Here is an 11,697-nt window from a genome sequence, read left to right on the forward strand (position 1 = left end):
TTTATTTGGCAAATTATCAAGGATATTTGCGTCAAGTTTTTTAAAATATATTGCTTATTTCCTTATTAAATTGAAGAATAAATATTTTTTGCAAGGAGAGTTTCTTATAAAAGCAATTCAAGTTAAAAAGTCCATGAACTATATTTGCATTAGTGTATAATAGGTACCCAGCCTTGTACTCTCTCTCATTGTAGAGTCCGATTCTATTAGTTGATGCAACCGGTCCACAGTTCTTTAATTAATGTAAAATAAAGGGAAAATTCCCTGTTTGATAGCCTGTCTGGAAAACCAGAATAGTTCAGTTCCCCTAGCGGGTAACTTGGTAAGAGGAGACTGTTGTAGTCACCCATTGCATGATTCATCAATAAATCATTAAAGACAGCTTTTTGAAAGAAGTATTTCGGTTATAGCTCATCCATGATATTTTCATAAATATAAATGGTTGGGATTGTAAATTTATATTCCAATTATTTTGTTACTCTCTTTCTCTATGGTATTTTTGCAAATGGTCTTCTTTTTGCATACATCATACCGCAAATGTTACTCTATGAAATATTTATCTTGAAAGAAAATACATTAGGGAGTTAAATAAGAGCGAAATAGCAGTCAAAGTAGATAAGCTATACCAGAATCACATGAAAAGAAATATATCTCTAACGAGAACAACGTCTCCTATAGGCGACCGATATTTATGCTGTAATAGTTCTCCCTGAATTGCATGTTTAATCATGGTCTACCCTACATTGAGAATTAAGCTCCTCATTTTCAATTTCTTCAGCATTTTGATCTCCTAGATCTAATCTACTTTGAGAATTAAGCTCTTCGTTTTCAATTTCTTCAGCATTCTGACCTCCTATATCTTCATCTGATCTTGCATTTCTTAGCATTCTCTTAACTATTTTTATCACCTCCTGAAAATCAAGTTCCTCTTGCGCTTTACTCCTCTGGATATAGTTATGCAATATGGATGTATTGTGTTCAATCTTGACTTCTGAATTCAGCAAATTATCACCCATTTTCACCGAAACTTGATTGAAATTGTAGTGAACTTCATAAATGAGCAAGCTTAAACTTGTTTCGCACATTAACAAAATTCAGAAATGTGGATTAAAGAGAACTACGAAAACTTAAATGGAACTAAATACAAATTAGCCTAATATATTCATCAAATTCAGGCAATAGCATTTGAGATAAAAGGGTTTCCTGGTTTCTCCATTTAAATTAGGGTTACAAAAAAGTAAAAGATTAAGATAATCAATAGAATTCCATATATTTTCAAACTAGAATCGCCTACCAACCGAATCCCAATCTGAATCAATTTAAAAGTAGCAATTTGGTAAAAACTGGGGTTTTTGTGGCCAACTGGTAAAAATTATAGTTTTGAACTTATATTTTCGAGCTTTCCATATAAATCAACAACAACACCACATCGAATTATTTTGATTGACAACAAAATTATACATAGAATGGGCTAATAGCAATACATTGCCTCCACTTCCTCTCTTCCATCTTAAGTTGACTCTCTCTCTCTCTTCATTCTCTCTCTCTTGACAATCCCTTGCTTCTATAGGGCGTTCTTGGTGCAGTTAGCCCAGTATTCAGCCACAAGCTTAGCAAAGGAAGAGTTGGTTTCCATGAGGCTTGATGGTTTATCGTATTCCACAAGTTTCCCTGTTACCAACGTTCAAAAAGCCGTTATAACATACCACATTGGGCAAGGGCTGTTAACCAATATAAAGAAGAGTAATATAAGGAAATAGTTATTGTATGATGTGCAAGACCGTTATAACAGATGCGAAATGCAAATATTTAGTATGAAACGATCGCCGTATAAAGAAGATTAATACGAGGAAAAAGTTTATATAAGTGAGAAGCTTTAAACAATCAAATTAGGGTACATCTCAAAAATTTCACTAAATGAGGTTGTTTTGATGTCCAAATATGTGATCATCTCAGCCTCAAATGCATGGACATGAGAAAAAAATGGATTTCAAGTTTTCGAAGTAGTGCATCTTCTAATGCACTTTTGGACAGTCAATTTTAAAGATTTTCACTATTTTGAAGCTTTAAATTTTATAATTAGAGATGAAAATATATTTTAAGGCTATCACAAAAATTTTCAAGTTTTCACTAATTTTGAAATATGCATTGACACTGTTTTTTTTCTAAATTTGAGAGATTTTAATGGTCATGTAGGAGCAGAATGTATATTTGCTCCCTCGGGCATTACCTGCATCTTTGGGATCCTAATTTTGGAAATGACCAACTCAACCTAGTTATCACCTTAGGAAAGAAAAAAGACATCTATGTACATTTGGGATCTTCATGTGAATTCGCATCATGCCCTAAAATTTCACACTAATTGTGGGTGTTTACTTACTCTATAAACATCTTTCTTAGGCAACTTTATCAAATAGCACTCATGATAGGGAGAAACTTCCCCATGTTTTACTCGATCAAAGTATATTATGATTTTTACCTACTGCATAATTCATGGTAAAAATTGAGGGCATCTTGTGTGCTCTTTGATCATTTTTCCATAAAAGGAATATATATATATATATATCTTTTAAACAAGTATCCAATGAGCCTATTTATCTTTGGTACAAAATGACTACAATTAATTTTGATCATTGAATTTGAAATTGAGTGGGCATTTATTCATTGACCAAGCTCAAAGTTCAAAAAAAAAAAATTGAAACTTTGTAACACACCCAAGACATCAGATTTCACATCGGATGGTCATAAATAATTGTGACTTCCTTGTACTAATGTTAAATAATTGCATCTTATATAATCCCTTTTTTAAATACCTAAACACGGACGATCTATGTGCAATCCTAGGACGGGCGTACATGATTTCTTCATAAAGTACCAAACTGTGCATTGAAGTGTTTTTTTCTTTTCTAGATTGGTCATTAGGTTGAAGTCACATGCGCAAAATTTGGGGTCCAAAAATTCCGCTAACTAGGGTTCTTCCCAATATATAGCAACCCATGGTAGCATATTAATCTTCATAATTTACAGAAGAATAAAATATCAAACTCACATTTTCCCTGCAAATGAATAGGTTTTCTTAAAAACCAATTAACTTTGGAAAGAGGGCCAAATTGAAAGTGCCCCTTTGCCTCATGATCAGTATCTTCGGATAGAATTTTAAGATTGATTATGGAGATTTTAGAGTTAACTTAAAAGATTAAGATGCTATATAATGCACCTTACAGGCGCTTTTTGAAACATTTCCCAGTTTATTTGGGAGAAAATGTGTACTTTTAAGAGGTAAATGGAGCTAATACTAAGAATGGACATTTAATTGATGTTGCCATGTCACTTTTGTCTTTAAATTGGGAGAGATTGCTCACATGGTTTTGAAAATATAAAATATTCAAAACATATGTACAATTAGGTATGTTAAAAAAATAGTTAACACATAAGGTATATTTTTCAAAAAATTTAAATTTTAGAGAGTATCTTTCCTGAAATGTTGATTGTTTATCCGGAAATTTTGATTGTTTACATTTTTATGAAAATTTTTGACCCAATATTTTTGAAAATAATAGCTGTTAATTAAAATATCAATGAGCAATAGGCTTCTCTTCAATTTAGAGGCTGAAGCTGAAGACTTAGGCTGATTTGGCCCTGGTGAATCAAATTTGGCCATGCGAAGCAAATATGATAACATTGCTTATGGTAATCTTTTTTTTTTTTGTAAGGCATTGCTTATAGTGACTTGTCATCATTTGAGGTAGGTGCAGTTTTTAGTGGATGGTGTTATCATTTGAGGTAGGTGCAGTTTTTAGTGGATGGTGTTAAAAAGTTTAAATCTATGGATTTGAGTCTACGAACACACTCATACATGGACGATGATCCTTATTCGTACATGCATATGCATTCATGCATGCACGTACACATATATTCATAGATATGTGTGTGAGTGTGTGTGTATGTTGAATGAGAAGATTTGAGAGAGCCTACCATAAGAAAGAACCATTACACGATCGCTATCTGTGACAGTGGGCACCCTGTGCGCGACTGTTATCACTGTACAGTTTGAGAATTCCTTTCTTATAACCTTTTGGAGAACAGTATCAGTTGCTGAGTCAATGGATGCAGTTGCCTCATCAAGAACCAATATCCTATTCTTTCTTAGAAGGACCCTGCCGAGGCAAAAGAGCTGCCTTTGCCCTGCACTCCAATTCCCTCCCTCATCGCTTACTGTAAATATTAAAACCATATCATGAACATCGATACCCACTTCCGATATTCTAGTACTAATCTAGAAATAATGAATAATTCAACAAACAAATCCAATATTACCGGATGAATCAAGCCGGTTGGGGAGGCTGCCGATAGTGGCCATCAACTGGCATTTTTCTATGGCCTGTGATCAATGACATAGCACAAGTTGTTTACTGGAACATTTCAATCAATAAGGCTTATAATTTTTTATTAGAAATTAACAAAACTTTATGTATATGTCGATAAGATCAAAGTCAAAAAAGAAATTCCTTGCTATAGATGCTCGAATTTGAATATCTCTTTCAATGGGAGTCCTCATTAGCAAGAAGTAGCAGGGGAGGATGGTACTATTACCTCCCATATCTCATGGTCACTGTATAGGCCTAGAGGATCCAAGTTACTCCTTATCGTACCCTTGAAAAGAGTTGGCTCTTGGGGTATAATGCTGAGCTTAGTTCTTAGGTCCCTGAGACCAATGGAGCAAATGTCCAGTCCATCTATGAGGATTTTTCCGCTAAAAGGATCAACAAGACGAAACAAGGCACTTATCAAGGTTGTCTTGCCGCTGCCAGTTCTTCCAACAACTCCCACTCTCTTGCCTGCCTCAAATGTGCATGTAATCCCTTTGAGAACAAGAGGAGAATTCGGTCTATACGTTATCTGTGAAAAGATAAATCAAACAAGCAAAGGAGTGGGATTCCATCAGACTTACAATGTTCATGATGCCATTGGTCATTGGATCCAATTAACAAATGTATATAAAGGGAGGCATACATATGCGTACATACGTAAATGTGGATATGCATGTGAACATTTACACAGAACACAAACAATCATAAACATGCATGCACACATAGGCACATACATAGCAATATAGAAGATATTGTACATGAGTAGACACACTATCTCTAATATTAGGTTCATGAATAAGTCAGATGAGATTTAGTGGAACCATTGCTAATATATTAAGTAATACATATATTACAAGAACTTCAGGGTAGGCATGATTTAAGGATATATTTTTGAAATAAATTTTTTTGTCACCTTCAGATCCTGTAAATCAATCTGACCATTGACAGGCCAAGTATCTGGGGGCCTGTTTTCATCAATGATTGCTGGTGGTTCTAAGGGAAGATTCATGAATTGCTTTATGCGCTCTACTGAGATGATGTAATTGGCAAGTTGGCATTGCCATCGAGTTAGAAAAGCTTGGCAACTGGTCAGGCTCAGGGCATAAGAGAGCGATAGTCCTGCAAATCCTGTGAAAAACAAGAGTACAGAATTGCTCATGGGTTTCAAAATTAAAGGAAAATGATGAGATATAAAGTAAATGAAGGGTTATATCTACACTAAGAATTTTAAGTAGTATACAGCATAGGATAGAGTACGATGAATAAAATCAAGAGCTTAGCTATACTAAACAATACTACATTTGTCATAAGAACTCTATGTGTGTGTGTGTGTGTGTGTGTGTATGTGAGAGAGAGAGAGAGAGAGAGAGAGAGAAATGAAAATCCTGTGAAAAGCCAGAGGAACCAATTACTAATGATTCCTGATGAAGTGAAATAAGTTTAAAAAAAAAAAAAAAGAATAGTAAAAATATGAAACTAACTACTACTAAAAACTACTCTCTTAGCAAGACAAAGAATACGACAGAGTTGGAAGAACATACTTAAAACCAAGCCATGCTAAAAAGGACTCATACACCAGCATTAACATAATTACAGAGGCTCAGCTCTGTGTGATTTTCATATTTAATGGAAAGCATACCAGGAGTAATGGTACCAGGAGGAACCAAAACTAGGAAAATGGTGGCAGTGAATAAGGTTATGTTTTGGAGTGCTTCAACTCTCAAAAGCACCCACTCTAACGCCGTATTTGTATAAAAGAATAGCCTTGCATCTGTGTCTATAAATCTTAGATTATGGTAGATGAACCTCTCCATCGCTGAAAAAGCTCTTATTGTTACCACACCAAGAGATGTTTCAGCTGCACAGTTCATAACAGGAGCCTTTGTTGTTCCATTAATCCTAACTAATTCCCTTGCAGACGAGTGGTAGTAACCCTGCACAAACAAATTAAGTTAATGTCAATGTAGAAGAAGCCACTATTTTTGTGTATTAACCTCTGAAAGTTCAGACAGCAGATTGAACAAGACAGTGTGATCAATCATAAGTGATACACTCTCTTTTGCTTTGATGTTTAGTAACTAACATTTCTTCTACTCTTTTTGGTAAAACAGTTGTTGGTTTAGTGTTAGTTCCCCAACAAAGCCAATCATACCTACTAACCATGCTCAACAAAAAGCTCGAAACACATGCTTCAATCAGTAATAGGAACAGAGGAGCTTTGTTTCAAAGCTCCCCATTTCGTTTTGAAGGTCTCTGTTTTTTAGGTGGCGGTGGTTGTTTCCTCGGGGAGAGGGGAGGGGGGGTGGGTCAGGGAGTGGGGTGGGGTGTCCGTTGAGCCCTTAAATTTACCAATGAACAATTTTTGTGTGTGTGTGTGTATATGTGTGTGTGTGTGTGTGAGAGAGAGAGAGAGAACTCCTCCTTTTCTACTGAAAGAAACAAGAAAAAAGAGATGTACCTGGATATAGTATGTAATCAAGATGACGGGAATGGCTGCAAATAGAACTTGCCATGTTACTGTACACATGATGATAAGAATTGATATCAGCTCGATCAAGGGACACAATGCGAAACTAATTGAGTATGGTATGTCAAAGTCCAGCAAACTCATATCAGAGGATGCCTGAAAATCAGAAGGATACGATGAATCGATAAATATTCTGAAAAGTATTCACTGAAATACACCAAAGCTCATGCACCTTACCCGGGTTAAAATTCTTCCAACTGGTGTGGAATCAAAAAATGACATTGGAGCTCTGAACACGGAATCCATGAAGCCATAAAAGAAGGCTTTTGAAGCTCTAAGCCCAAGATGGGCAGTGATCCAAGGTCTCAAGTAAACAAAGAAGGTGCAAGAGATTGACAATATGGCGTATACTCCAACCACAACTCCACTGCTAATCTGAGGTATAAGAATAGCTACTGAGAGCCAGTATGTTGATGCTACTTGGAAGAGTACAAATATACATTGACCTACAATAATGGAAGAGAAAAGAAACCATCCCTTAGAAACACTTATATAATCTATGTATGGCTTCCAACCCATATTGCCAAACTCCATCTCTTCATCTTCAGTGAGCTGGATGTTTGAGATCCCCTTGGCTGAGATCTCCCCTTCGCTGTTCGATTTAGAAGTCAAGAACCCATTTGTTGAGTCTGCATTCTCTTTGTGTCCTTGAATCAAATTCCTTTCTCTTGAAAGGTCTAAAGCTGTCATTGCTTCTTGATGAGCATTCACGAGTTTTTCAAAAGCCATACTGGCCCTTAAGATGTCATCATAGCTCCCTGATTGTGTGATTTGTCCACCTTCTAAGACCTTAAGCAAACGAAAGTATTTTGTTATAATTGACAGTCATGACTCTTGTAGAGATATATGAGTGAATTTAGTGTTTCAATAAGGCTTCTTTTACCAAAATTTCATCAACTTCTGCAAGAAACTCGACTTGATGAGTCACGAGAACCACAGTTTTCTTTGCTAGAGCTTTTTTGACACAGTCCTGTGTAGGTTTTAAAGCATCTAATCATTCATATGAAAAAAACTGAACCTAGCAAGCTCTAAAGAAGGAAAAGAGTTTCAAAATGATGGAAATCTGCTTACTTTGAAAAGAATTGCAGCTGTATGGGCATCAACAGCACTAAAAGGATCATCTAGGAGGTAGATATCAGCATCATTATAGACTGCTCTAGCAAGCTGAATCCTTTGTCTCTGACCCCCACTCAAGTTGAGTCCTCTCTCTCCAATCTCAGTAAGGTCTCCATGATCAAAATTTTCAAGATCTTTATCCAAAGCACATGCTCTTATGGCCTCATCATATCTGGTTTTATTCATTGGTTTTCCATAGAGAATATTATCTTGAACAGTCCCACTTTGTACCCAAGCTGTTTGGGCAACATAAGCAATGGATCCATAGGCTTCAACCTGCAACGAAACCCAAATTTGGGATCAGTAATTATAGGCACAACTACAGAGTAGTTCGCCAGAAAGACAGTCATTACTTGGTAAATTTATGCCTTCATGAGCTTGTGCATGAGAACCATGATTCCATGTGTAGTTAGAGCTTAATTCTTGAGCCATTATTCTTCTTTGCCAAATATGGTTAATGATCTTGCTGCTTCTATGGGGTTTTCAAATTTCCTTTTTATACATTAATGGAATATGAGCAGCTTAGAGTGTGTAAGTGTGTGTGTGTGTGTGTGTGTGTGTGTGTGTGTGTGTGAGAGAGAGAGAGAGAGAGAGAGAGAGAGACAAGAGAGAGACTCACTGTTCCAGAGACTTTGGATGTCTCACCAAGCATTGCATACAAAAGAGATGATTTTCCAGCACCAACAGGTCCACAAACTGCAACCTTCTTTCCCTTAATTACCTCTAAGTTAACGTCTCTCAATGTATGATCATGTGAATCAGGGTCCCAACTAAAATTTCCACCACGAATCCTAATGTTATACTCAGTTTCCTGAACAGGGTACCTCTTCACATTCTCAGGCCTGAGTTCGTCATCTAACAAGAATCGATCTAAACGATCCAAAGATATCTTAACCTGAATTAAGATAGAGAAAGCTTCAGGTAACACTTTCACTGGTTCAGACATGACCCTTAGAGTAACTAAAACTGTGAAAATAGTTGTAGCATTAAGAGGGGCAGTTCCCATTGCCAAACAACCTGCAAATACCACTGCAGAAACAAAAATGGGAGACATCCAGTAGAGTACACTTCCGTAGGACTTCTTAATTTGGGCAGAAGCCAACCATTTGAATTCATGATCTCTTAAAGAGAGAATCAAACTCCTGAACTTCTCTTCCCAAGCCTGCAACTTTATTATCTTCATGTTGTTTAAGATCTCAGAAGTGGCCCGAAGCCTCTCATCTTGGGCTCCCATGAATTGTGTCTGACAATTTTGGAGAATCTTAGCAATGGGTATGTTTAGTAGAGAGAGAATTATGATTGGAACTAGGCCAGGAAGAGCACCCCAACCTACAGTTAGAAAGAGAATCACTATAGAAAGGATCAATTGGAGGAGGGAGCACCAAGTGGTGTGGAACCACCATGGAAACTCCCCAAATCGATAGGCATCAACCGCTATATAATTCACAATTTCCCCCGTAGAATGCCTCCTCCTAGCCAAACTAGAGACCTTAAGTTGTTTTTGATAGACAGCAGCCATTAAAGCTGACCTCATCTTCATACCCACTCTTCTAGAATCGAAAAAGCAATGCCTTTGAGATAGAGACTCTGCAACTTTTGAAACACCTAAGCATCCTACTAAAAATAAACCCTGGTACTTGTTTTTATGGTATTCTTGGCCTGTAAATTCTACAAAGGAATAGAGTAAGAGGGGGGAAACTGCAATTGAGATTGTTCGAACCAATGCATAGATTCCCACCACCATCATTTCTCTAAAATAACATGCAATTAAGGTTTTGAGAACAGAGCTTTTGGAACTTGGGTTTTCTCTTCTGTGAGCTTCCCAAGCTTGAGAAAAGGCCTCATAAGCAAGGTGCACCTCCTCCTCGGATGGTAAAGGTGGGATATCTCTAAGAGTTAAGGGTTTTCTGTGGCCTAAGCGCAGTAAAGGGTTGATCCAAGAGAAGGTAAGGTGGCTAAAGAAGCCTATCCTGTTTCTTGTTCTTTCTCTTTCCATGTTTTTGTTCAACAGGGACTCAGATAGACTGCCATATAATGTCGTTTGAGAGATCAAAATTCTGAAAAGTTGCAGAGAACAGAGGAGAAGCAATAAGCTCACAGGCCATGAAACCAAGTCCAGTATACGAAGTGTATGGCCCCTCACGAGAATGATAACATTTATGGCTGATACAAGGAGAGAGAAAGAGACCCACCAGACCAGACTCAAAATTCTTACCCATTTGAGCCTCTGAATGTATAGGGAGATTGCTAAGACCATCCAAATCAATCCGCGAACGAGATGGATAATCCAATTTAAATTCATTGATGCATTTTTCTTCCATATTAGAGGCCAAAAGCCGGCACCAAAATGAAGAGCACTTGTTATAGCACATAGTACTGGAACAGCTATGAAAAGCCAAGATCTTGCTCTATCTGCACGGATTAAGCAATTGCGAAATCCGGAAACTGCAGAAACAAGAATGAAAAGAACGACGAAGAAGATATTGAGACCATCTATTACACCTCTCTCAATACATGTTGAGCCTGAGTCTAACTCCAAGTCACATATCCATGAGAGTTCCTCTGCAAATAAAAGAACAAAACAAGTTAAAAGAATTGATCAACTAACTAGCAAAAGAGAAAGTGATATGATCAGTATAACAAGTAATAGAAATAAAAACAGCGAGAAAGAGTGAGAGGCAGTAAAAAGGGTAGAAAACAATTTAACACCCAAAATTCACATGAAGATAGCAAGATTTGAGAACCCAAGATAAATTACATAAAAATAAGAGCAAAAGAAATCCGGAATGAAAAACCAAAAACCGACTATGTGCATCAGTGAAAAATTCAAGAAGCTCTCACAAAGAAATATAAAGACCAAGAACCAAGACATGGATAATATATGTATAAGAACTGAATAAAATGCATGTTCACTCTGTGTGTGTGAGAGAGAGAGAGAGATATGCAAGGAAGAGCTTTCAAAAAGAAACATGAAGACCAAGAACCAAGACATGGATAACAGGAAGATATAAGTTGTGAATGAATATGCTGAGAGAGATAGAAAGAGTGAATATGCTGTGAGAGAGAGAGAGAAGCTTGCAGACCCCCCCAGAGGGCCATCATCTTCTTGGGTAGTCTGAAGATGGTCTTGTGGTGGAAGTGCAAATAGTATAAGTAGGCAGTGTCAGCAAAATTTCGGCTTCGTTTATGCATATAAAATCACGAGTTTGTTTGTTGTATAATTAAAGTTAAGAGACCAAAACTGATTGAATAACATGAAACATGACATCAATGGAATTGTATCTATTCGGTAATATATATTGTACTCTACCATCAAACTTTTACAGGTGTCTTTTGCCTCCATCTATTTGTACATATAGGAAAAGTGCCAGTGCCTACATCATGGGCAGTGAAGGTGGTGGGAAGCCACCATTAAGTGCATGAAAATGAGAACGAATTTGTCTTTAAGAATTTTGCCTTCTTATTATATGTGAAGAGACTCTTGTACGCGTTCCATGATAATATGTATATACTTTCCTTTCACACTTCACTTCAAACTCAAGATGCATTTGAACCATACTTATCGGGAGCTCCCGCTTGGGAATCTCGCTCCGGTGTTCTCGAGCCGGGATCTCACTCGGAATCTGTTTCAATTTTTTTAGAATCTCGCTTCAATTTTTAGGATTCTCGATCCTATTAACAACG

General features: G+C 36.9%; 1 protein-coding gene across 2 annotated transcripts; it reads right to left on the reverse strand.

Moving 5' to 3' along the window:
• Window positions 1–1,376: 1,376 nt before the first annotated feature.
• On the reverse strand, window positions 1,377–11,161 carry LOC18430743 (ABC transporter C family member 8). Of its 2 annotated transcripts, XM_088867299.1 has the most exons (12): window positions 11,097–11,130; window positions 8,633–10,575; window positions 7,969–8,289; window positions 7,781–7,867; window positions 7,075–7,686; window positions 6,829–6,993; window positions 6,010–6,304; window positions 5,284–5,498; window positions 4,594–4,899; window positions 4,318–4,381; window positions 3,976–4,215; window positions 1,377–1,671 (listed from the first exon to the last, which is right to left on the reverse strand). In XM_088867299.1, the coding sequence occupies exons 1-12, from the start codon at window positions 11,113–11,115 to the stop codon at window positions 1,565–1,567; spliced, it is 4,374 nt and encodes a 1,457-aa protein (XP_088723425.1). In that variant the 5' UTR covers window positions 11,116–11,130; the 3' UTR covers window positions 1,377–1,564. The 2 variants fall into 2 exon arrangements, 1 of the variants encoding a protein (XP_088723425.1); XR_016055839.1 differs by lacking the exons at window positions 1,377–1,671; window positions 3,976–4,215; window positions 4,318–4,381; window positions 4,594–4,899; window positions 5,284–5,498 and having other exon boundaries at window positions 6,274–6,304; window positions 6,829–6,887; window positions 11,097–11,161.
• Between the last annotated feature and the right edge of the window lie 536 nt (window positions 11,162–11,697).

The sequence above is a fragment of the Amborella trichopoda genome, chromosome 5 (genome assembly GCF_054954075.1).
Source record: "Amborella trichopoda isolate Santa Cruz 75 chromosome 5, AtrichopodaSantaCruz75HAP2 v2.0, whole genome shotgun sequence".
NCBI lineage: Eukaryota > Viridiplantae > Streptophyta > Magnoliopsida > Amborellales > Amborellaceae > Amborella > Amborella trichopoda.